This window comes from Buteo buteo, chromosome 1, assembly GCF_964188355.1.
Source record: "Buteo buteo chromosome 1, bButBut1.hap1.1, whole genome shotgun sequence".
Taxonomy (NCBI): Eukaryota; Metazoa; Chordata; class Aves; order Accipitriformes; family Accipitridae; genus Buteo; species Buteo buteo.
In genome coordinates, this window is record NC_134171.1 from 11,958,679 (window position 1) to 11,986,092 (window position 27,414).

At 39.7% G+C, this 27,414-nt stretch overlaps 1 protein-coding gene and 1 long non-coding RNA gene across 7 annotated transcripts in view; one reads left to right on the forward strand and one right to left on the reverse strand.

The window, feature by feature from the left end:
- Positions 1–9,945, forward strand: part of ACOX3 (acyl-CoA oxidase 3, pristanoyl) — a 37,051-nt gene extending 27,106 nt beyond the window's left edge. For 5 of the 6 annotated variants that reach the window (XM_075022452.1, XM_075022460.1, XM_075022449.1 and 2 more), the window contains 5 exons: positions 942–1,057; positions 3,699–3,873; positions 4,350–4,417; positions 5,107–5,193; positions 8,801–9,945. In XM_075022452.1, coding sequence (XP_074878553.1) covers positions 942–1,057; positions 3,699–3,873; positions 4,350–4,417; positions 5,107–5,193; positions 8,801–8,920 — 566 coding nt within the window. In that variant the 3' untranslated portion in view covers positions 8,921–9,945. The remainder of the gene's footprint in view (positions 1–941; positions 1,058–3,698; positions 3,874–4,349; positions 4,418–5,106; positions 5,194–8,800) is intronic. The other variant, XR_012649647.1, reaches the window with a different exon arrangement.
- Positions 9,946–12,435: 2,490 nt separating this feature from the next.
- Positions 12,436–19,029, reverse strand: LOC142028656 (uncharacterized). The gene is made up of 3 exons (XR_012649654.1): positions 18,903–19,029; positions 18,558–18,663; positions 12,436–12,534 (listed from the first exon to the last, which is right to left on the reverse strand). It is a non-coding gene; the product is annotated as an uncharacterized LOC142028656 (long non-coding RNA).
- Positions 19,030–27,414: the final 8,385 nt, after the last annotated feature.

The window sequence follows — 27,414 nt, forward strand, 5'->3', positions numbered from 1 at the left end:
CTGGGGGAAGAAACTCCAGTCTTAATATATAAGGGGGAGTCGAGTTAGTTCCTAGAATTCAGTAACCACTTTGGTGCTCAAATAATTGCAAAAAAGCTGAACTTCAGATAGTGATGCATAGTACCAAGTGAGATAGTATCATGATAGCTATGGGGTAAAATCTGAATAACTTTGAAATACAAAGGCTTATAAGAAAAGGACTAGTTCAAAACAAGTGCTTGCTTTCTTTGTTCTATGTCTCCAACTTGTGAAATCCAGCAGAGCACAAGCTGATACCTAAGCACATGTTCTCTCCTCTCTTGTAATACCTACTGAAGCAGACTATAGTTTTAAAAATATCTGAATCTGTTTATTGTTCCATTCTGTTAGAAACCGGACTGTTAATTTAGGTGTCTAAATTTAGGCAGCATGTGAACACTCACAATTTTTTTCCTTAATAGTTCCAGGCTGCTCTAAAAACATAATGCACTGATCTACAAAGCAGGTCATTCAAATGCATTTACATTCAGCCACCTTTGCAATGTTAGAAGTCATGTGCTTCCATGAAATGTGGACTGTCTTCTGTTCTTGTATTCTGAGAAGACACTGAGTATCTTGCAGACATAAGTCTTAATATGGGAAGAAAGTAAGCTAAAAAAAATTGATCCAAGTCAGAAGTCTAAACTGAGCTGTGGATATACCTTGTCTTTTAGCTTGGGGTCAGTTCGAACTAGTGTATGGTCAGGCATGGTATGTCTTCACTGTACAGCTACAATAATCTTACTCAGATGTTATTTATTGCATCTACAGTAATGGGCAAAGTGTCATGTTAATGGATTGATTAATTAACACTTTCACTTTTCATCTCAGGTAACAAAAACTGTGACTGCAGTAGAATCTGCATGTGACTTCTTGTATCATAAATGTGAATGTTAGGAATTTTGGTTTTCTCTTTTTCACAGTTCCTTTAGCAGCATATAAATGGCTGGTTTGCTACCTGCTCCGAGAAAGTGACCTAAAGCTGAGCAAGGAGAAGCAGTCTGGGCGAAGTGATTTTGAGGCAAAAAACAACTGTCAGGTAATACTTATTCGGCTCACTTCTTTTATTTACTTATTTTCATCCAAGTTTGTCAGATCCTGTTAGTTTTATCTTTTTGTGTCATGAAGTACAATTTCCTCAAGCATAAAGCAGCAAGTCAAATAACTAATAAAATGTAGTACCTGTCCATGTGCATTGTATTGAACATGGTAGCAGGAGGTCAGTTACCATCAGCAGAAGTTTTCCAGGATGCATTTCCCTTCAGAAAAGTTGCAGGCACGTGTTGGGTGATGTCTGTAATTTTGATAGCACAACTTCTGAAGACTAAATCTACTACTATTAAATCTACTGCAGCATCTGATTATTCCATCTCCATCTGCGCATGTGGCCAAATACATACTGTAGGAAAGAATCTTGCTCTGGCAGGTAGGTAAACTAGATGACCTAATAGGTCTTTTCCATCTCTAATTTCTATAGCGCAAAGTACTCATGAAAGATACCAGACTGACAGCATTGGAACCTGAAAAGGAAACATTGACAATCTACATATAGCAGAGCCGCTCTTTCACCAGAGAGCTTTAACAGCTAGGGATGGCTTAACTCCAAATTTCAGTGTATATCCCCAAGCTCCCCAAATTCTTCTGTTACCTCCATGAGGAAAACTGGCTCGCATCCAAGGAAAGAACACTTGTCATTTGTCACTGAGGAGAGAGATCTGTTCCCTGAAGATGACCAGTGTCATTCATTTTATCTGCAAAGCTCATTAAAAAACATGCGGAAGGAATATACAACTCTGCACCTATAAAGAGCCAACATAGCTTCACCAGGGGATGGTCTGTGTGAAACCACTGGTAGAGTGGAGGAAATCTTTCCTGGTTTTACCCTAGAATCAGCTTATTAGCAAAGTTCTTCAGAAACAAATTCAGAATGGGAATTGTCAGAAATTGAAGTCTGATTGCCTGTCAGTTGCCCAGCTCTTGGGAGGCTGGTGCCGTGGTCAGTGTGTTAGAATGGTTTGCTCAGAAATGTGAAGGTTCTCTTCTCTTTTATGTTCAAATGTGCTAAAATTTAAAGATACTTTAGCACACAACTGCTTTTGAGATAGGCACTGATGTACCTTAAGTCATTAGGTTTTCTTTCCTCCCTACAATGCATCTTCAGGACAGCGGGATTTTTTATTTTAAATGGCATGCCTCAAAAACATCTGAAAATGATTTACAAGCTGTGCTTTAAAGATGTGTACGTATTTGATTTAAAAGTCTGGGCATGAAGAAGAGCTTTTCTGTTAGCCCAGTGGCTGACCAATATATAATACTTGTTCTTGCTATGGCAGATCTGGAAGAGATTCCTAACTCATCCCTAGGTTATTTTGGTTTGGGGATAGCTTGATAGAAGTAATACAGAAGTGCAAGCAAAGGCAAAGAAGGAAATAGAATTATAGGAGAGAAGAATAGGGAAGTAATTCTTAATGCTTCATTTGCGATGTTAAGACTTATTTCATTCTGACTAGGGAGTTGACATTCGTATCTAAAAAAGTCCATCTAGGAAGGGGGAAGTCCTCCCTAAACCTGCAGAGAATAGATGTGTATTTTGCAGTTCTTACTTGTATCTGAGCTTGGGCATAAGTATACCCCTGAACAGCTATCAAGAGAGAAACAGTAATCTTTGGAATATGCATTTTTTAAATGCCACAGTGGATTTAAATGCAAGGATGAAGCAAATGTTAAAAGGAAAAAAAGAAAAACTGATCAACTAATTCTAAATGAAAAAAAAAACAAACCCTGAACAAATGGGCTAAAAAAAACCACCAGTTTACAGCATTGCAACAAATCAGCCACGACAGCAATGGTTTCATATTCCCTTTCTGTTCACCAATTAGAATGTTCTCATTCAGTAGTCTATTTCATGGTATGACATATGCCATGATACAGCAAAGGCGAAGTATGTAAAAGTAGACAAATGTTCCTATGTAAATACAATCCCTTAGGGTTTTATACTCCATATTAACAGTAACTGGTTACTTGCCTTTCTGATTGGATAGTTGGCAAGGATTAGTTGGATAGTTCTTTCAAAACGTATTGCAATCTATTGCAATCCATAAACAGAATCCACTCATGCTAACATGATCAGATTTTTTATTTTTTATTTGAAAGGACTGTAATAAGTTTTCAATAGGCTACTGAACCACTTTGAAGATCTTATCCTTTGTATAAAACTCTGTATAATAATAAATAAATGTAAACCTACCTTTCTCAGAGTTATATGGGTTTATTAATGATCGTAAAGTCAGCAAACCTGATTTTGCATGGTCTTCTCTCTGATGTAGCTACTTGATCCCATAAAGTCTGGGTGCAACTGCCTAATTACACTGGTAGGCATCCAATCTGCACTCCCTTTGGATTGGTATAAGAAAGTACGCAAACTGGAACACAGTGGAAAACTAGGATCTTATTGCTAAAAGGCATTTCATGAGGCATTTCATGACTAACCTTTGTAAAGACATTGAAGAAAGAGTTTTCTCCTAGAGTTTCTTCTTAGACTTCCTTTAATCTCAAACTAGATCAGCAGATCTAAATCAACAAATCTCCACTAACTTCACCAGGCCAATGCCATCTTGCACCAGCTAAGCATTGGTTCCTTGTATTTTGTTACTCAGTGTCCTTCTTTTCTGTTTCCTAAGGTGTACTACTGTCGATCATTAGCCATTGCTTTTATTGAACAGACAGTCTTACAAAGATATCATGCCTACACTCATGATCCCAACATACCATCTACTCTCCAGCCAGTGCTTAAGAATCTCAGTGCTCTGTATGGACTCTGGTCTTTAAGTAAACATCTAGCTGTGCTCTACCAAGGTGAGATCAGCTCCCTGAATATACTGTGCATGTCACTTTTTTATAAAGTCCTAACTTGGCAGTGGGAGGGAATCCCAATTAGGATTTAGATTAGAGCATTTTCTTATTGCCTGTGTAATATAAAACAATCATTCTGGACAAAATTTTCCTGAGCAGGAATCTGGAGCGACAAATGAACCCAAAAGACTCTTAGCTCAGAAATAATGGAGGGCTCACAAGTTTTGCTGTGGTCCAGTGCTTGGGGGAGAGGATAGGGGATAGGCAGCAAGATGTGTAGTGTAGCTTGTTAATGCGAAAGGTTCCAAATGTCTTAGATTAACGGTTTTGCATTCAAATCATTAATGAAAGACAGTCAGTCCAATTACACAGGGGCATCTATTTAGTCTCTTGAATACTGAGCTGATAAACTCCTTTGTAAAAGGATTGTATCAATACAATCTTAACTGGTATAGGCTTCTTTGTGAATGTATTTGCAGGTGGCTATGCTTTGGGTGAACAAGCTGGTAGATTTATTCAGGATGCTATTCTGGAGCTCTGCTACAGGGTAAGCCTTCAATATTGTTTGTTGTGATTAAATAATAATATAGTATACAAATACTAAAAACGAGATAGATCCGTTATTCTGTACATCAAGGAGTAAATTAGCAAGATATTACATCAATAGTTTCTGCATAACTTTCTATAAAGTTTGGCAACTCATTGACCTTGCATCTAGTCCTAATTTATTTACAAAAAAAATGAAAAACAGTCAATCTTGCAAAATAACACTCTATCATTTGTGGCCTTGCAGTCTTCATTGGAAAGCCAGCGAAATACCACAGTCCAGGTCTATTTATTTCATTATTGTGTTAGCTCATGAATTTTTTTTCTCAACACAAAAGCTTTTCGAACTGGATTATATTCTAAGCATGTAAGCAAAATTTCAAAGAAGAAACTGGACATTATGTTTTTAAAGTTCAAAAATATGTGGTTTTACATGTGTGAACAGTACCATCTTCGTTAAAATGTGTTTTAAAACCCATAAGCAAAGGAAGAAAAAATTTAAAATACAGCCTCTTTAGACAATTACCCTGGGAGGAAAAAAAGCAAAATAAATTGAGACTCCTTATTGTGGATTTCTCTTAAGTAACCAATAGCTGGTACTTTATGAGAATAATCTTCATGCTGCTCTGTAGTTCACAGGTAGCCATAGACAACTAGAAGTTGCCAAATATGTGTCTTGTTTTTACACAGTTGAAAGATGATGCAGTTGCCCTGGTTGATGTCTTTGCTCCTCCTGACTTCATTCTCAACTCTCCCATTGGTAAAGCTAGTGGAGAGGTAAGAAAACCCATTTTAAAATTTATAAGTTTAATCATTAAGAAGGGTATTGCCTGTAAATAGCCATAACATATTCAAGACACTTCGAAGCTACAAGAGAAAAGGAAGATGTTTTTTCAGTGGAGAGTACCAGAGTTAAACTGATGCCAGTAGAAAATGACGTTTTGCATTTATGGGAGATAGGCTTCAATGGGAAACTCGTACAGTATTGCTCTCGTTTGCTCTTGTGGGCATCTGTGCTGCTGAGCAAAACAAAAAAAAATTATACCATCTCCTAAGATTCCTTAAGGACTAATATGTCTTTAGTATATCAGTTAATACCTTGGAGAGGTAGTAAGGTCTATTTCTTCTCTGCCTAGGACTTTTGCTGCCTTTATTGGTATTCGTATTACACTCAGTTTGTGTGATGTGCATATAAATGGTGTAGAAATTATTTATTTCTTTTAATTCTTCATAAAATTATTATTTTACTAAGAGAAATGAAAATTTAAAACTTGTTCCAGTTAAAAATTATATCAGAAATTGTACAATTCCTTGAGAATTCTGTTTATCTAGTGGGAATTCTAGGATATGACAGAGTGTCTTGTATTAACCAGTGCAAGGTACAGCATTACCCAAGGGATCTCAGTAATCTTAATACAGTCTTGAAGGATGCTGTTTTGTTAGCACCATCCTTGTTAAGGCTGAGAGACATTTTTTTTTATAGTTTAAATTACACAAAGCAAGCCTTGAATCAAGAGCATAAGATTGGCCATACCGGATCCAGTTCACAGAATACTCTGTAACTGACAGTGGCCAAGGAGAACACTGTACGAAACACATGAAAATCCAAGTGTTCTTTCCCTAGTGTCTCAACTGTTGGTACTTGCTGGTTTAAGAGATACCTCATGCCGTACCTTGTATTTGTATCGTTTGGTTTAATAGCCACGCATGTATCTATCCTCCATTCATTTTTCCTATCCACTTTCAAATTCAGCTGTATTTTGGCTTCCATGACACTGTAATTTCTGTAATTTAATTATGAGTATTGTGAAAAAATACTTCTCAATCCCAGTTCATATACATTTACTATCTTTGGAGGCCTTTGCTTTTCTCTGACAGGCCTTGTTTTCCTTCTCTGTACCTTTTCTGATTCCGCCACATCCTTTCTGAGGTGTTATAACCAGACCTCAGGCAGGATTCAGGATGTGGGTGCACCATGGATTGGGCTATACTAGGTCATGGTCCCTCTTTGCTTTTTTTTTTTTCCTTGACATATTTAAAGAGCTGTATGTCATTCCAAAGTCTCAGCAAACTAAAATTCTTGCTTACTGGCCAACCCTACTCAGCAGGGCCAAGCTGTGGGATAACTATTATGTAAAGACTAGTGTCACAGTACGGTAGTTCGGTTTGGTGTGGATAGACCCTGTAGAGAATCACTAGAGCCTGGGGAAACTGCCAGGAAGTTTGACAGGATTGCTGAGTCAAGTGTACTCAATGCTTTTCAATATCCTCTGTCTGTGTCTTCATGTCTAAAGTTGTCCATCGTTCCCATGGTGATCAAGCAATACAGAAGGCAGCCCAGATGTTTCTAACCAGACGCTGACCTAACAGAATGATTACTTTGGTAACACAGTCTCTACAAATAAAGGAGGAAGGGCTAGTTCTACATATCTAGCCATTTCAACAAGAGGACTATAATCATCACTGGAAACTTTGTTTCCATGTCTGTAGATTTTTGAGGATTAAATTAATGAAAGAGGTCATGGGAGGGAAGCTCCAAAGGTAACTCTAAGACAAGGAACATCATCTGTAAGAATGTTAAGACTATCTGTATTGGCCAAAAGCCCATTTTCACCCATTATTCTGTCTCTAAGAGAAGCTATGAGCAGATGCTATAGGGAGGAATATAAAATACGGTGCAAGTACACAGTGATATGTTCCTAGAATACTAGCCCCTTTCTAGCAGTCAGCTGGAGATTTCTTATCAGCAGCTGTTAAAACTATCATGTAATGGATTTGGCTAGATCCTCTTTGGCTAGCTCTTAGCTCACACAAATACAGAATCCACAGAGACTTATTAATATTAGGGATTAATATTAGGAATATAATATGTGAGACATGCAGATAGGACTCAAAACACTACTGACTTCCTCGTGTACTAAATATTTGGTAAGGTTTTGGTAAATTCATTGATTCATATTGAGAAAATAATTTCAAGCAGTGATATCCAACCCACATTCTGCAGAATTCAGGAAGGTTTTTTGAACTGCCTCTAAGTCTGTGGTTTTCAACTTGTGTAAATATTTTCAACTGAAATTTGAAAAAGGCTGCTAATCCCTTATTCAAAGAAAATACTTAAAAAAGCTCCTTGTCTCCTGGCTGTCTATATTTAATTCTGTATTCATTGCTATCGTTGCAACTTCTGAAAACCAATGCAAACATTTTAGTAAAAATTACAGCATGGTAAAGAATTGATTATCCAAACATAACAAGAAAATGAATTTAATTCAGGATAACCTATGTTGTACTGCAGTGGAGTGCTTTGTGCCATGAACCACAGATCATAATTGGAGCAGAAGAAAAGTTTCCAAATTTGTTATGGGCAGCTTTAAGCACTAAGTAAGAATTCAGATTCTCTTCAAAAGAAACTTTGATGGTGTGGGCATCATTTCCCCACAGAAGCTTTGACAATGTCAATGTCAGCTTAAGTATGGAAGTTATCACCACATTTATTTCAAGATTAATTAAAAATTGTTAGACAATATTAAATCAAACTTGTAATGGAATAAATACTTAACACCAGCCCACATAGTCAAGCGAAAAATATATTTAATATTAAATATATTATATTTCAGTATTTATTTAAATCATCACAAATACATAGGGCTAAGCCATCTTTTCATGTAGAAGAAAGGCTTTTCACTTTACATCACTGACTGCTTTTATACCACATTCATATTGTATTATACTGTACTCCAACTTACTGCTGAAAATACGGCCTTCCTTTCCTCATCTTTCTATAATGTTATTTAAAGTTTTAAGCTTCAGTTAATTATGAACTGCCAAATATTGCTAAAATTATACTTTCGCAGAATTTACTTCCCATGTACTTTTTTTAACTGTTCCACATAAAATTGCAAATTGATGAAGATGGTGAACTAATAATCTGCTTATGAGAGAGGAATTTCTTATGCTCAGATTGAAGAGTTCATATCTGGGAGAGAAGTTATGTTACTTTCCAGAAATGTGTTGAAGTAAAGGTAAAAACAGACATGCACGAGTGCTTTCAGACATGACAAAGATTAGCTTAATATAACCATGTGTCCAAATTTCTACCTTTGATAATACAACTTATTGAAAACAAGAAATTATAAAGGTTAATGGTTTCCTGCTCTTATGCCAAGGATGGTCTAAACGATTTACACAGATATCTGATGTTTACAGTACTTTGAAATTTTGTGCTTTATCTTTTTTTTTTGTGTTTATTCTTGCCTGTACATAATTATTCACATTTGTTATCTAGAAATTCGATCACAATCTCATTTCAGTAAGTTAGATAACTTATCTTGCAGAAGTTTTCTTTATTTTCTATATGAATTAATCCTTTTTTGTTATTATTTTGCAGTTATATAAAAATATGTGGGCAGAGATCCTTCAAGGCAGCAAAGCTCTGAACAGACCTTCATGGTGGGCAGAATTTTGTATTAATAAACCTGTTATAGGCAGCCTGAGGTCAAGATTGTAAACCAAACAACTTGTAAGAGGCTGGATGGGCCTGAGATGGATACCGTATTTCAAACATCAGGAGGAAATGAGACCATATGTCAAACACTGAAAATGAAAGAGATTTTCATAGAGAAGTTCCAAGTTTTAAAATAACTTTGAAATCAAGTCCAACTTGGTCTCAGGGATTGTTAGCATAATAATGACAGGAGCAAGAGCAACACATCTGCACACTATTCATATTTACTCAATTAAATACAAAAAAAATGAAGATTCATCATGATCACAGCTTTGCAAAGTTTCTATGAAAGAAATGTTCCAGTCTCTTGACTTTACTGTCATATTACAGAAGTTAAATAATTAAAAAACATTTCCCACCAGGGATTATGAATAAGATGAATAAAAGCAAAATAAAAGAGAATTTGAAGAAAAAAGAAAAAAGACATCAAGAACACCAACAGTGATAAACCTGTATTAAGGGATGGGAATCATTTCCGACAGCCCCTTTGAAGTCTGTGAAGCTATTCTGATTTACTTCATGTGCCTCTGTGTTAAACTACTTGATTGCTCTTTCAGTGCAGGAGAGGATTAGGATTTTAGATAATTTGTCTTTAAATTGTGTATAACTCTGTAGACAAAATTAATTGAAAACAACTTGTTTATACATCTTTTTAAAATAAATGTATGGTAATGCAAACTTGTAAATCTTATATACGTTCTTGGTTATAACATTTTCATTACTGCAAAACCAGTATACGTTGACACGCATAGAAACTACATCTATGTTTTAGGTCAGAATATATTCAAATTATTATGAATACGGTCTTACAAGAATGTACAACAGTGGTAGGCATTATTGAACATATTAGGATATTTCTCCTTCAGCTATATTAACTATCAAATATTTTTATTCACAAATGGAAAAGACACCAACAGAGCTTTGAAAATTCAGAATATTTTATGTTTTAGATATGCTGTGAAAAACAAATTCAATCTTTCCTTTATTGTATCTATGAACTGAAGTACTATTAAAACCTAATTCCTGTTGCCCGTACTGTTGTGAGCAATTCTATCAAGCCAAAGAGATTATTTTTGTAAGTTAAAAAATTGAGTATTATTTATGGCTAATCAGGGATGGATTATGGTTTGGGCTATTAAATAAATGCGATTTCAATACTTGAGTGTTGAATTCTACTTGAGCAGAATCAGATCCTTGTCCTTGTGGGGTTTCATATTTTCATCTGTTGTTGCAGTGTCAATATATGAAAGTTTTTAAGTCTTTACAGACTGCCACAATGTTACCAAGTGGTTCTGTAGAGGCTTCTTTGATTCCATCTAAATCTGGCAGAGCTTGGGAAACATTTCATGGCTGGAGAATGTATTGAAAGGCCAGTGTTAAAAAGATTTCTCAGAGTACCTCAAGGTACGTTTATTTACTAAACAGATGTTTTATTGAAGTTTCTGTTTGTATTTTTAAGAGCAGTTTATCAGAGAATCTGAGGACTCCCGAGTGCGTCATAATGAAAGTACAATTTAGGACAGGCCAGAAAGAAGCTTTATTAACTATGATCATAGTGAGAGAACATTTGGAGAGCATCTCCCCTTCTGCTTCCCTGTTCTCAGCCAACTGATTGCAGAAACCCAGCCATATATCCGTTTCAGAAAAGAGGAGTAAAGAGGTGAGGAAAAGCAATCATTTCAATGTTGACAAAGCCAGGTGTCCATCCCTGGAGGCATGGACTCCTTAGGTAGCTTGCTAACTGCCACAATTCTAAGGCATCAAACAGTAACTAACAATATGAAGAGATGGCTCTTGGTGGAGCTAGTGTTAGTGGCACACCCCATGTGATCTTAGCGCAGAAGTGGGAAGTTGGAAACAATCACAGACTGGGTTTTAGTCAAAAGGAATGTTCTCTTAGGAAAGATAACTTCTTAGCCAGACCTCTTGATCTTAAATGTTAATAATTTTACCACCACAAGTTCAAGGTCAATTACAGATGATCACCCTCAACACACTTCAGTAATAAAAAAAAACAAACCACAAACCCAAAACAAGAAAACAAACAAAAGCGCCCAAATGCTGAAACTGTTGTTTATAGTCCCATTGGGGGGGAAAAAAACAGTATAAATTATTTCTTTTCTTGGAACTGTTCTGCCTCTTTAATAATGCCCAATAGGTGCCATCATCCCATGGAAAAAGAATAGATCAATACAGCTAAATACCTATTGTTAGATACTATGAAGTCATGGGGTCTCATGATTATCTTCATCTATTTTCTGTAGCAATCCAGCCAGTGCCTCCTGCTTGCATTTGTGCAGACCTGAAGAAGTAGCCAGAGCACATTATGCCCAATACCCAGTGTGAACACCAGGATTTCTGACACTGAAAAAGGCAGACGGGGAAGAGATGCCCTGCTACATAAAATGCAGACAAGTAGCATTGATGTGTCACTCCGCATTCTGTACTATCAGTTGATCAGCAGCATTATTTCACTGTCTTAACACGTGTGCGATTTCACCATCACCTCTGAGCTCTTCGTAAGTGATAGGGTCTTTTCCTGCCTCCTTCCTCACAGCTGGGAAACAGAACTGTATATAAATCTTGCATATAAACTATAAGTCTATTTATGAGGCCTTTGTAGCCCAGAAGAAAAAAACAAGTGTTTGTTTGGCATGTAGCTTAAGCCACTTTCATCCAAAAAAAAACCCCTGAGCAATCAGCTGTGTCACAGTAGAACAGAACTGAAGACGTGGTGAGCCCCAAAGATACCCACCAAACACATGACAGGATAAACAGACACCTCTGTAGAAATATATCCCTAAGCGTTCCTGCTAATCTTATTTATTATGACTATTTAGTCAACATCCAAACTCCCTGATAAAAGCTGAGCCCCTCTGTGCTGATAAGGACTGTACAAACTGCCAGGAAAGTGTGCTGTTTGTTCTGAAAAGCTGCTAACTTCGACTAGAGCAAGCACTGCGGAGAGTGCATTAGCAAGAACATGATTATGGGCAGGCAAAATGGGATACTCTGTGAAATGTCACGATTATGGACACTAATATGAACTGTCACACAGCTTGCACTAAGGTTAGAGCTTCATGGGATCCTTGGATACCCACGCAGTTAACAGCAGGATTTACGAGACCGGCACACCAAAGCTGAAATAAGTAAAAGCAGAGCAGGGGTACCATGAGGCCTCGGGGATTTACTCTTTCTAAAACTACCCATCTCCGTGTAGTGAGCGGGGGGTGGCTGCTCACCAAGACTGTTTGCAAGCTCAGTGCAGGTGTTCAGCAGCTGTTGGGCTTCATATGCTGCCGGCAAAGGCTCTCCGTTGACTCTCACACCCAGCGCAACGCCGCGGCTCAGCAAAGGCAGGCTCATTCTATAGGGGGCAGAGCCACTCTGCACTCAACATTATCAAAACTCTAGTATATTCTGTATGAATATCTGGATAACCATTCTTTAATCAGTTATGACCATGAATTTCTGGCCTGTATGTTAAGCCGGACCTGTGTAATCAAATGACCGAAATACAATACCCTTTTCCTCTGAAGTCAGCAATAAGCCAATGGTTCTAGAGGTCTTCCACATCCAGCTTGTCAGAGCAGCAGAAATTGTGTGAACTTGCAGAGCTGTACATGGAGGGAGAAAGATGTCATGAAATCTGGCATCCAATTATCTACCAAATCATAGGTCAATAATTCAACAACTACCACAAGATGTCATTATTATATGAAGTTTGTTCCTCTTTATAGGACATTAAATAAGAGAGGCCTCTGGCAGAACAGAAAAGTTATTTCCCTCCTGGTTCAGATGCCAAATAAAGTTGGATGTGTCATTTTAACTTGGTTGGGCAGCTGGGTCAAAGGCTGTCAGATAGGTTCATTCCAAAACAATTTGGCCGTGAGAATCTGTCCTTTGAAGCTGTACAGGAAGGCAGCTAAATCTGTCACCAGAAAGTTAAAGCCAAGTAGGCCTGAAAGAGCCCTAACCTACTGCTTCCCCTGTGCCCATGATGGCTTGTCTCCTGGATAGTGGCATTTTCTTTCTTTCTGCCTTTGTCAAACCATCAACCTGCCAAGGGCATTTCAAACTCGTTTCCTCTGTGATGTGATATTTCTGCTGATGTGACTCAGTTAAGGCAAAAAATGTCTTTTCTATCAGAACAAAACCAAATTGCTCTTGTGCATTAGGACGCTGAATGCACACACCTCCCTTCCTGATGTGGCAAGATAAATACATGAATATTTCACGTCACCTTTTATAGGAACGATGGTGTCAGGAGAAAGGCCTAGTGAGCCAGATGGAAGCCCTACCATCTTTACAGCTGCAGTTCTGTGGATACAGGTTTCCCAGCGGTGCTTGTTTTCTGCGGAGATAAGTAGACTCATACCCTGCAGTTTCTGTCTGAAAGCCTCTTTCCCACTGTAATAAATGATTTATCATGCATCCTGCAGGGTAGCAAGTTTCTCCTCTGTTTGCCTTTATTCATGTATTTTCTTTACTGACTTAATGTGTTTTCAAACCTGAGTGGTGATTTAATGCTAGCACATGCTATCAGCATGACCGGTCTCTCTCTCAGATGCAACCATATGGACATCACGGCGGCCTCTGTTTCCTCCTGTAGCACTGTACCTCCACGGGCCTTAGCAATGTTTTGTTATTCCCAGTTCTCATTAGCCTGAGATCAGAGTAAGGTTCCAGATCGTTTTCGCTCGGTTCACTGGCCTAAGGAGCACCGTAAGCAAAGGGGAGCTCGCTGCATGAGACATCCATGTGATAGAATAATCTGAGACAGACAGATCCAGCCAAGGGAAGGTCAGATGTGATCACAGCAGGCTGCCCACAACACTGTCAGTGGGAACAGAAGCGTAAAGCTTCGCTCTTCTCCAAGCAAGTCAAGTCTCGGGTTTATCAAATACAAGCAGAACATTTCACACCCTTTCCTTTCAGAGGCAGAAAGAGAGATGAATGCAGCTTTTGCTGAGAGCAACTGTTCTGCTGACTACCTTGCCTTTTTCTTTCCCAAATTTTTGCAGTCTGGTTGCATTTGTTCAGCATTCCCACAGCATGACTCTCTCTTGAATAAATGCAGTTTCCATCAGGATTTTCTTCACTGTGTTTGTCAAAGAATAGACCAGCAAGTGTGTGGCTAGAACAATATCCAGTGGATTTCCTGAAGCAAATTTACACACTTTTTTTCATTTTTATTTGGGAACTATGGTCAACTGAGATTTGCAGAAGACTCCAAAGGCCCAGTGTCAGGGTGAATGGCCCCTTCACCTGCCCGTGTTCTTCCATCCTCCTGCAGAGTGCCCTCCCCAACTCATTTCACCTGCTTGTCACCTTCTCTGTACTCATAGCTTTGCCAAAACCTCATGTTTGCCAAATCATAAAATATCCATTGTTATTCCTCTTTTTATGCAAAGAATATTTTTAAATTCTTTGATAGAGAAAATGCCTCAATTCATAATGACAATTTCATTTAGAAGGGCAATTGTTTGCTATTGCGTGCCAAGGAGAGATAACCGGGAGTTGGAAAAAGAGCCCGTGGAAGGACCAACATAGTTTGGTCAGACCTGGGACTGTGACAGAGACATGCCTTATGCTTTCAACAGGTGATCTGTGGGCCAGGACACCTTCTAAAGCATCCAGAGAAAAGCAACTCTCCTGCCAGTACGCCATACAGCATATACTGCTATATATGGCCCTACCACCTCCACGAAGTCTTTTGGGGCAGCCAGTACATAAGCAATGGACAACTATTGCCTGAGAATGAAACCTCTTTTAACAGTGTAATACATTATTTTTGTAAAATGTGAGAATCAAAACAAGAATCTATAGACAGACATCATTCCCTATAGCAAAAATACAAGCTGTGATGATAAAATTGTTTATAATGCAGCAAAATAAATACTCAACAAGTAGTTCTGCACTGTATTTACGTGCTTTTGTCACCAGGATGTGATGAAATACTTTCCAGTCCCTCAGTAACCCAGGAGGATGTTAAGCAACACGTGCTATGGTGAACACTTTAAAATTAGCAGACACATATAACTGGGAAGAAGATTGTGAAGGCTTGATGAGGAAGAGTTGACTGACCTACTCATACTCCTTTCTGTTATATGTAAGAGTATCAAAGAAATTCCACCAGAATAGAGTTTGCTGGATATTATAGCAAAATTTTAGAAGGACGGAGAAGTGGTGAACATGATTCTATCACAAGCAAAATAATGGAAAATCTGAAGGAGGGTTCAACTAATAAAGTAATTAGCATATAGTAATACAATAAATAGCAATCAGAAATTTTATAGAAAATAGACTTTGTCAGACAAACCTAATTTCATTCTTGGAGGAGTTCCCAGGTATTCTCAAACTCAAATATGTCACAAATTTGTGTGACACACAATGTACACATTTACCTCTAAGACACCATAGTGAGTGTTACATGACACTGTGAGTAAAAAAATAAGCATTCTATCTATCAGTAAAACATGCTTTAATGGGATTAGGAACTTCCTGACTGACAAGATCTCGGAAAGCCGTCAGTGGAGAAATCATTGTGTGTGCTTTAGGGATGTTGTTAAGGATAATCCGAGAAATGCCACTGCTTATTATTTTCCTTGGCAAGCTTGAAGTAATATTAAAATGTGCAGAATCAGTGGACTGGTAAATAAAGGTGAAAACAGACTTGACATACAGCATAGTCTGAAATGCTTAATAAGTTTAAACCAGCCTGGTTTTGCTGACCCAAGTATGCAACAGCTCCTTCAAAAATACAGGGATAAAGAGAGATTTGGTCATTCTAGGTCAGACAGAGCTGAGACAAGGTGAATGCTTTCCTCTCTGGACTGGCTGATTGCTCTTATCAACAACTGACCTGCATTGATGTATTTGGGAGAGAATGATGTGGTGTACAATTTTTTAAAAGGTTACAGGAGTGTCACAGGAGGAGTAAGAAAGCGTGTGATCCTTACAACCTTGACATGATCAGAGAATGGTTTCTTTTCCGGCCCTAGCTGTAAAAAAGCCACATCCAAAGTTAGACCCATAAAAAGGCAGGCCTGCCTGGCAAATGGAAACTGTGTTGTGGAGGGTGGAAGTTTCTACAAGTAATTCTGTCTCTGTGCTCTCAGAAACTGGGTGCCAGACGACAACTTCCTCAGGGCACAAACCAGCAAAGGATGCAAAAAAGAGTGACAGTATTGACTTCAAAGCTGGAAAAAAGTGTGGTACAACAGGAAACTGGACAAATTCAATGTTTAGCATATCAAAGAGGAGCTTAAAATATGATGTGATTATAGTATTATTGGCTTGTCCAAAGGTGGAAGAAAAAAGTCGAATGTCAAAACAAATCTAATTTGTGTCCAATCACTAGGGAGAGATTTAAGGAAATGGTTTACTTTGAAGGAAAGTGTGTGCCTATACATACATTATTTGGGATGACCAAACTATGGTCTATGGTTTTGTTATATGCTGTACCAAGATCCTTTAAATCTCCTTTTCAAAACAGCTGGTGCCATTTGAATTGCCCTCCAAAAAAGTACTTCTTTGAGTGTCATTAAATAATGATTTTTTTTAAGCCCACACAAACACTTGGCTTCTTCCATCTAGTTTATCGATGATGAATGTTTGCGAAGTCCAGAATGGAGCACTGGCCGTGTTTCACTGACGTGATGGAGGAGCCAGGAAAAACATATCTCCTGGGGAGTATTCCCAGTTGTAAATTTATTTTTGACACATATAGGGTGGAATTGGGTTTCTGTGCTTGTTTTGATCTCTTTACAAATTCTTATTAAAAGAATGTCTTCCAGCTCCACAGAAACTCCATATCCTGTTCCAGTCCCAAAGCTGTGGGTAAGTCCCACAGCTAGACATATGGGGCAGTGGGAGCGCAATTTTCACAAACTGTTTCTGTAGAAAAACTAACTTTCTCACCTGAGGGAGGGTACCACCACCCACCATCCGATCTTTGACAAGATCATAAAAAGGAAGAAACACACAAGTGCCTAAGACACTGAGCAACCAACAGCCCCGTTCTTCGCTCAACACACAAATATTTGTGCGGCTGAGCTATGCTCTACGGCAGATGAAAACCATTTTTTTTTTTTTTCACAGCGATCAGTTGCGCTGAGTGTTGTTCATCCAAGGCACAGCCCATCGGCACGGATCCAGCCAGAGCCACTCTTTGGTCTCGCTGATGGGCTCTGTTCCACGGTGGCCCCACCACAGTCACCAGGTATTTTGGAGGTGGTGCAGCGCTGCCCTGCTGGACTCGACTCGAGAGGGAGACATCCACTCTTAGCCTGCATAGTCCATCGTGGTTATAGTGAGACCGTGCGTTCAGGGAATTTCCCTCTATGTTTTTGGCTCACTTTTTGGTTTGGGTTTCATTTGGGGTTTTTTGATGGGGAGGGTGAATGAAAGACAATTTTACCTTTCTATCTGCCAGGTTGTCTGTTTTGACAAGCAAGGAAATAGGCACAGCATTCCTTAGCCATGTTACAGTCTCTCCTCCTCAGTGACAGTTTTTCTGGTGTCTCCTCATTATACTTCAGCTGTGAGGCCAGTTCCACAGCAAAAGCTGGAGCATTTGCAGTTTTACTTCTGTTGCCAGGCTCCCTTTTCATTGTGGGAGGATTCCATATGCAACCAGAGGATGATTTTCCTCTGTGTTAAGAAATTGTCCTGGCACTAAACTGTTTGAGTCATCTTTCTGTTTGCTTGACTTCTCCCATAATAATATTATCCAAAACTTGATTCACCAGCTAATCTCACAAAACAGGATTTTAGATGTTTAAGAAAAAAAAAATCTTTTCTTGTTTTTTTCATTTTGACCTAAGAAAGCTCAGAGTCGAAAGAGTCATGCTGTATTTTGCTTCAGTTCAGGCTAGAGAGCAAAGACTTCTACAGAAAGATACATTCCTTAGATGTTCGATTTGCAACATGATCGATTATGGTTTGTCTCATTTGGGAGGAACATGGTAGTAGCATCATCATTAGTAGTGAGGTGTGTCTTACCACTTCTCGGAACCATCGTGTTACCTCTGAATAACCAGAATGATTCTCTCATATGTATTAAAATTCCCATTCAGGGATGCAACAGTAGTTCAAGAAAAACAAAAGGTCCCATAGAGACTTATTCATGGGTGTTCCTGCATCATAAGAGTTGAGGTGACTCAAGATGTCATCTGGTCAAATGCTGTTCTTCAAGAAACTATTAACTGTATCTGTGTTAGTCCTTAAATCTGACATTTTCTTGAATATAGATTCAATGTTAAATTGTAATTAATGTACTGGAACAGGCAGGCATGGCTGTTATTCCAGAAATCTAGTGGTTTTTCATCATGTTTTTGTAGATTTTTGGTGGAGAAAGGAGGAGGGCTTACTGTAATGCATGAGAGGTGAAATCACAGACCAGGATCCCACCACCCTAAGCGCTGTACAAAGCTCTCACAAATATATCTCCAAAACCTTGCAATTCAAATAGAAGACAAGAAATAATGTACTATGAACAAATTAATATGTCAGTACTGGATAGCACTATGTGCAGCAATCTCAATGTTCCAGTTGCCATTTTTAGCCAAATTTTTTATAAACATGGTGTCAGGGGAGCTTAAGGGTGAGATGTAAAAGAATCAAATGGAAAACTTACCTGGAAATCTTCTGTGAGCTTCTTAATTTGGAAAGGAAGCTTGTGAGAAAATAGGTAGCCAGCGCTTGGCATCAAGGATGGCATCATGGAGGCTGGAGTAAATACCCTATCAGTGAATGAAAGATTTCAAAATTAGGATTAGGCTATGATGAGTCTTGAGAGTAAAGACCAAGAACTTACACTTAATCTAATATAGAAGACAGTGGAAAGACACAGAAAGCAAGGGACAGTGCCAAGGTCCTGTGCTAAAAGAAAGTACAAATAATCTCTTGTATTTGGCATGGAAATGTTAAGGACAGAGGTGCATTTGCCAAGGACAGAAAAAAGGAAATAATGGGTACATACTTTTATGAGTAAGTTTTACTGTATGAAAGAGAGGGAAGTCAATAGTTTTTGCAGAAAACGCGAAGGATTTTTAAAATTTAGAGATAGCTTGGACATAAGGACCAGACTGACTGACAGTAAGTTTTCATCCACCGTGGAAGTCTCTCCTGAAACCGCTACTTTAAGTAATTACATCTGTTGCAATTTTTGTTCAGTTATTTTTTGCTTCCATATGTATCTAGGCAACACCTGGAATAATATTATTCTCTAACAAATTCTAAAATCCAGTGGTTCATTACAACATGTTGCAACATTTTCATTTTAAAGATACAGATTTCATACACACACACACAGAGAGGCACAGACACATACTTATTTACAAAACTCAATCTATTCATGTGTGTACAAATAAACAAAATAATATGTGTGCAAAACTAAAAATTTGTTAAGCAGGCTTAGTCAAATAGTTTTCCTTCTAGTTGTTACTTCTTTTGTCAGAATTCAGCCAGAAATTAATGTGTAAAGCTAGGGATGTATGTATATTTTTTTAACTTGGAGTCTTAACACTACCACAGTAATCAACTCCTTATGAAAGCATTATGAATGGCAAAGAGATAATAAAGAACTATTTGTGATATGGCATATTAATTAGAATTATAATGAAGGTTAATAGGATCATTATCTCAAGGGTTACACTGTAAAATGTGTGAGAGGGAATTCTCTTATTACATTCAAGAACTGCAGCAGAACTGTGAGCATATTTTACATTTTAAGTTTATGAAAAAAAATGGATAATCTCATTTGTCTAATGAAGTTGCAGTTATATTTTTGAGTAATAAAGTCACGTAGGGGAATTGCTATTACTTTACCAAATGCATCCTACAGAAGATATTATCATTTTAATTACCTCAAGATGTTTAGAGCTATATCCTTTTAATTAAAAATCAGAGGACCTAATAGCAGTGGTATGCCTAAATAGCCCAGGGAAATCGTTTGTTGATTTGTGGTTGCTATGAGAATATTCAGAACTATAGATTGTATGTGGATTAACATACAGCTATGTAAACTATAAATGCTTTGAAAAGCTTGAAGGTTTAATGCAAACTACATTTCAATGCATACACCCTCTCTAATTACTTAAGCAATGTGTTTTAAGTGATTACATTGTACTATTTCCACACTTCAAAGGCAAACTCTGGCTAAAGCCCTTCCTTATGAATTTCCATACGCAGTGCACCTATGCAAACTCTGCCATGTCTCATGCAGGTTACAGGGCACGTGTATGGCAAAGCAAGCCAGTCAACGTTTAAACCACACAAAAAAAAAAAAACCCACAGCTGAGTAGTCTATAGTAAGCAGCGGCCCCTGAGCCAAAGGTTTTCAGTTTGTGGAGGGTCCAGGGACTTTAAGAAGAAGCGAGCAGCCCCCCGGGCGGAGGAACCTGCCTGCCCAGCACCAGGGGTGTGCGTGGGAACCCAGGGACAGAAGACCCAGGACAACAGCTCCATAACAGCAGTACTTTGTTATCCTCTAGCTGAGCCGCAGCGTACGGACAGGCCACATTCGCGCATCATCTGCTGGTCCAACAGTCCGGGAAATGTCGTGTTTCTTTGTCCTCAAACTTCATGAAGTATGTGAGTGATGGGGTGTAAAACTGGCTCAATCTGGCAAAGATCACAGGTAGGGGTTAAATCTGAGCAGCAACGGTGTGCGTTTCGGAAGGGTCACAAGGGGAACACTAAGAAGACAAGCTGTGGTTTTCCTCCTAGCAGCAAGTGCAAAGCATAAGGCACGGCCTGAACCCAGCGCCTCTGGCTATGTGGTTTGACAGCACCCGCCCAGCACCAGCCGTCCGGACAAGAGGAGGATCTGTGGAGGCTCGGACTGGAACATCTGCAGATCACTCCATAAACACAGCTTACCAGATGTTACCAAATTACCAAAGCAGCCTGTGATTCAAGAGGAGGACTTCCGACAAAAGCAGAAGCAGAGTGTATGTGAAAAACCTTTTTATCTGTGCTACAGTGTGATCAGAAGCAGATTTATAATTGCATTAAATTGTTTACACAGCAAAGTAACAACTGACACAGCAGTCTTCTCCTCCCACTTGTCAAATTCCTTTTTATTTTTGGCTATTTCAACATTTTGGTTATTTTGGTAAAATACATTTTACCGTATTGCTTTACTGCCTTCCCTGATTTGCCTCATGATTTAAAGACACGGTGAAAAGATTAAAGTCTGAAATAAGGATAAATTGGCATGGGTATCATTACACCTTCCTCAACAGTGAAAAAACCAGGGATTTATAGATGGAGTTTACCCCTTCCAGGGGGGTCTGCGAAACACAGGAAGAAAGCTCTGTTTGGAGCTGCCACTTTGCAAAACTAAGTAATGCCCTCCAAGGATATTACACCAGTGGCTCTTTATGATGAAGCAAAGTTCTGCCTTGCCTATCACCTCTCCTAAAAATATTCCTATCTCCAGGAAACAACATCTCAGAAACCACCATGCATCTGTTGCCATTTTTGTCTCAGTAGAAGAGCCAGAAGACAGCCACGAAGGCTGAAAAGCAAGATTTCTGATTTGTGTGCAATTTTGGTCTAATTTGAACAATTACTGTGGGTTTGTTTCTTTTTTAATTTCCCACAAACAACCCCTCAGAAAATCAGTGGCAGAAACACTGCTACGTGGTCTTCCAGAAACTACATTCCAGAATCCTCCTACTCCTTTGAAACTGGCCTACTGTTGTGTCGCAAGATCTCAAAAGCTTTACCTCTGGGTAAAATGCGGACATGAGAGAACTTTGTTCAGCCCTTCTCTTGTCTCTTCCCTTCACCATTTGTATATCCCCACCTTTCTATAAGCTTACATTCCTGTCCTACGGCAAAATAGAGGACAGAGTCGCAACCATCATTGCTGTCAGTGAACCGTACTGGTGGGCCACCAGCTCATGCAGCTTGGCTCTAGTCTTTCTTTCAGCCAGGTTTCCTCTGCAGTAACCTTAGTCCACCCTGTCCCACCCCCCTCCAACCCTTTAAATTCCCAGCACGAGGCATCTGTATTCAAAGTCACGTAATGAGGTGGCCCCTTGGGAACCTTATGCCTCAGATCAGGTGCCAAGACATCCTGGCTCACGTGATGGTGGAAGGCATGCATGGGGGTCGTAGATTTGCAGTGCTGCACCGAGGGTGTCTGAGACGCACGTGTCAGGATGGGGGGCTCTCTGAGCTAGTGTGTCACCCTGGTTTCCTGTACTTGACTTGTATTCCGTCTCAGGAGTTCTCACATCCGACCTATATGAAAAGGAAAAGCAAGAAATTCAGTCACTGTAGGGTTAACCGAGCTACACAGATGCCACAAAACCATTGGGATGCAGGGAGCCATGGCTCTTCAGCTACCAGCAAAGAGTCTTGAGCATGTGACAGCAAGTACAAGCCACTCAATGTCTTGCCTTGCTTTATTTCCCATCAAAACAAGTCCTTTCTTCAACCTGATGCGACCCTCTCAAGCTCTCCCTCTCTGCCACCAAGCCAAGCCCAGGATGCCCACAGCTCCCCTCTCGTCCCACAGCACTCTACCCATTTCCCCTATTCCCCCCTACTCCACTATGTCCTAATTCTCCTCCCCATAAACATTCATGTACGGCATTCACTCTGTTCTTGTGCCACTCTATCTGAGTGCCACTATAGTTTTTGACACAGTCAAATTAACATACTGGAAATCCTCCTTTGACTCAAGTGCATTTATAGCCAGAGGCTCCTTTTCTTTCTTTCCTGGCTCTGGGGTTTTGCCAGTGGAACAACATACATTGACGCAGGCGTGGCATTGGTAGGACTTCTGCTCATGTCCCCTAAAGCCAGCAGGTATGAAGTGGCCCATGATCTTCTCAACTATTCAGCATGTTAGCATTAAGCTGTCTGTAGCTTAACTCTTTGCTGGGAACTGTGTTTGATATAGCTTCCCCAAAGAGCCAGAGAGAACAGTAGCATCATCCTGTACACATAAGTAAATAATAAAAGGCAATCCATGAAGAAGCTATTGCCATTTTTCTTTCTCCTTCCACCCACTGCAAGTAGCTAACCCAGGAAGGATCTCCTAAATGTCCCTCTGTGAGTACTGAGCAACCCTTATCATATTACAGATCTTCCTCATATTAGGAGCTCTACACGCACATTGAGCTGAAATTATGTACTCACGTTTGAAAAATTTAACCACTCGCAAGTCAGACATCTGTACCGAATGGCAATAGAAGCATAACCATCACAAGAGGGTTTTTTCAGCATCTTAAAGGAGCTGATGACTTGGGCTAAGAGTATATAAATTGATAGTTTCTATGGCAAGAAGCTTTTTTGTCCAAGATAAAGGTCAAGCACATCTGGAAGACATAATAGCTGCGTCCTATAGAGACTACATCAACTATCTTGCTGCCAAAATCTACTATGAACAGGCACAAAGGGCCAATCTGCTGATTTTCCCAGCTGTCACTGGTTTATTTAAGGGGCTAAGTCAGTTTTCAATTATTGTTCTGTTAAGAAAAAATGAAATCTATTGTGTAAGCTCTGTGCCAAATTACCATTGCCACATGCTACATTTCCTTGAATTTTGAAAAGCTTCATTTTCTGTTGTCCTATTTATCTCCTTGGACTGTACATAATTATTAAATGGTCCCTAAAATCTTTTAGCCATTTCACACAAGACAAACGTATTTCCTTGAAATAGTTACAGCAAGAAATCTGCTTTAAGTGCGACAACCATTTGCTGTCCCAATCTAAACTGTCCAATATACCTTTTCAAAATGTCAATATTCATTCTGGCTTTATTTTTACAGTGCTAAACTAACTCACTGTAATCACATTACTCAAAACTGCATGGCACAGCTATGGATGAAAAGGGTATTACATGCAAGAACACAAACATAAGAAGTTGTATGCATTATGAACAGGAGAGGTGCAGGACTTGCTAATAGGAGGCACCCTGCAGACAAATGCATCCAAACTCCTGCTCCTCTGTAGCTACAGAGCCTAAATCAGGATGGTGATTGACACCCAGGACACTGCAGAGCCCACAGTCCTCCCCTATGGGCACAGTTGGATCTTTAAAATGATGCTGCTAGCAAGGAGGTGGCACTCTCCTTTGAAGTACTGCCTCAGGGAAGGGGAGGACAACATCCAGCTCCCTCCTCATCTTGAGATGTCTGAAATGCACTTTCCCAGGGAAGTGTCTTCACTAATTGCTTCTGAATGGCTTTGGAGTCCCTCCTGTTGAAACTAGGCCTACATGCATCCCAAGGCGCCAGAAGCAGAGCTACAGCTCAACAGTAGAAGTTTAGACTTGGTCCGTGGCTCCCAGCTCCTTCTGTGCTCAGCAAAGCCCCCAGCACATAACCTTCCTTGATTTGCTTGGCTGAAGCTGAGCAGGAGGAGAATGGTCAGCTATATAATTGCATCACATCTTCAGTGAGGCTACACTGCTGACCAGTTACTGCAGTTCAAAGTGTTATTGGTTTTTATTCACCAGAGTAGATACTTTTCGTGTTTAAAAGAAAAGCTAGAATAGCCTCAGTGTGATATTTGTTTGTGTATCTCATTAATCACCTGTAAAGTAATCCACTGCTTGAGAGCTTAAAAATTAGCAAAGGAGTATTAAATGCAGAGAAGCATTAAAATGGATGGACTTATAGCAGCTGGTTTGAATTGACAGGCAGGAGGTGAAGGACAGCATCAGGCATTAGTTTGTCTTTATGCCTAGAATGAGAACAAGTGAGAAGCTGCCATTGCAGTTGCTTCTTTTGTACCAGCAATTTTATTCTTTGGAGAAGTAAAGTAAGGAAATGGAGATTAAGAAGATGAGAAAACAAGAGTTGAATGAACTTTTACTTGTAATTTATTCCACTAATTAAATGAAAAGATAACATCTGGTGAAAAAGCTACACACAGAGAATTTGTTAAGGACTTACAGCACTCTCCTCTGCAGTAGCTGCCTTCATACTTACTTGCTTATGGCCTCAACTAAATTTGAGACTGCTGTGTCCTTAATGTAGCCCTTAGTGAACTTTTCTTTGCCCCCAAACTTAACTGCTTGACTAACAATGTAGACACATAGAATGCATAAACACTCTGATACATAAAAGGAACAAATTTTCTTCCACCTACTGATCAGTACCTCTCTAGTCTTTGGCTACACTTTGCTAAAGCAGGACAAACTGGCCACGTACAGTATATTTATAAAAATCTTTTTCTACTCTTATTCTTTTTTACAGACTAGGTAGAGTTAAGCATTTGTGAAAATGATGATTCAGCTCCTTTATTTACACAGAACCTCTGTAGATCACCAGAGGTGGAGGACTCTTAAATGCCTGCCTTATGAGGTGATTCAAGAAGGGTGATTTGTTTTCCTGGGAACCCTGTGTTATTAGAGATAATAGGGTCTGGACTCAGTTCCAGGAGAAAGGGGAAGACGGCACCAGCACGCAACGGGAGAGGCTCTGATGAATCAGCACATCTGAGACAAGAGCAGACCCAGACCACAACCAGTATGTTGACTGGGACCTGTTTGAGCAGCAGGTGCACATTAGTCAGCATCAACCAGGAACATTCACAAATGCAATCCCCAGTGTGCTTCACTGGGCACAACCCCAGCTCCCGAAAAACTGCCAAAACTGCCGATTCTGTGACATGAACAAGTAGGTCTTCTTCAAGTACAAGTCAGGCAGGGTGGGAGGAAAACTTGGGCTCGGTCTGCACGCTGGACATTGGCCAAAGGGCCTTGAATACATTGGGGTGTGGAGGAACATGTAGGAGAAACAGAAGATTTAATCTCAGATTTGTACTCTGTGGATAGTACCCGAGTGAGGAAATCACTTACGATCTGTGATATTTCATCAAGTTGCAAACTGAGCAACCCTCCATCTAGATCTACATTTAGCACAGGGGGTTGGTGTCTGAACCAGCCTCTCCTGGACTTAGGTGTCAACCAGATGGCACAGCTAAGGTGATCATGCTGAATCCCGTTATAATCACTTAATAGAAACAGGCATTTACAGGGTACGGTTCATAACAGCTGTTTCAGAGGTCTACAGCGGGATGAGATGAGCAGCATTCTATGTTGACACTAACAAAGGTATTAATTTCCAGACTGGAATATTTGTTAGGGGAGATACCGGTAAGTCTACAGTTACATGTCTCCAGGTCTACTGTACTTGCACCCAACCAGCTCTGGTGGGATCCAGAAACAAGCCTGTGAGTATCCACCTACAGCCTCTGTCCTTTTCAGCCATCATGGGGGGAAGGAATAGTATCCCACCGATGGAGTGCTGGTCCCTCTGCTCCTGAAGCACTGTTACTGAGAAAAAATATGACCATGAGCCAGAGAGAGAGAAAGAAGATGAGAGCAATAACAACACTTCAGATTACTCTCAAGAAATGAAACTTTAGTCAACATCTAATATTGTTTGGACGGAGGCGGTATTTATTTACTTAAGTCCTATATTGGATATTGGACACATCAGTTAAACCGCAAGTTCTGTAGGAAACAACCTGTTTATCCAGAGTCTAACACAAGAGGGATGAATCAATACCGTTCTGCTTTAAGTGGTGTTATAGACAAAAGTGAAAAAGGAACCCAGCCTCTACCTGCTAGTGAAAGATACCTCTGCAGACTCCGAGGTTAAGCCTCTGCTGGTAAATTAAGCAAGTTCACAAAGGCTGCCAGGCGCTCAAGCCAGCTGGCACAGAGCAAGCCCTGTTTGCTAGCGAGCTCGCCTCTCCTTCGAGACAGGGGCAGCTGCATGAGGCCACCACCCTTGGGGAATGGCGCTGGGAACTGCTGGGAGAGCTGGTTGTCCCCAGCCACCCCAGCCCAGCCGCTGCTCCGGCAGCTCAACGCCACAAACAGCCACCTCGGCTCCAACGACCGGCAGCAGTGCCTGGCATCGCCTGATTGTTTGTAGGAATGTAACCGGTAGGTGAAAATAGGCACTTAGGAAGAAAGAAATAAAAAGAAAAATCATACTTTCACCTTTGCCTTAGACTGCAAAAAAAAAAGATTTAAGCAGGAATTTTCAAAAATGAAGCAACGCACGGCATATTGGCTCATTCTTTGAAAGTGGTGAAAAGTAAGGAAAATCTCTAATCTATAGAAGCACTCTTAAATTCACTGGGATCATCAGAGATGGCAGAAGGTAAAGATGACTGTCTTTAATAGTGTGCAAATGTGCCTCGGTTTCAGAGCTGGAAAAATATCCAGTACTCCAGATGGAGAGAAAATTGAAAAACATTCTTTGTTTATATTTATTTATTCAATCTCATGGTGTCCTTGGTTGCCCAGAGGAGCTACTGAGAGTAGTTTCTACTGTGCTGGTGGTTAGAGTTAGGTTACACACACTTTTAGAAATTCAGCTGTCTGCCACTAATGAATTGTTCAGCGTAGCTTGAGGGTAATGACGCAATTAGCAAAAGTAGGCCAAATCCATCCCAGGTGAAACTCTACTGATGTCAATGGCTTTATTCTCGATGATGTGCTTGTTCCAGTGTGC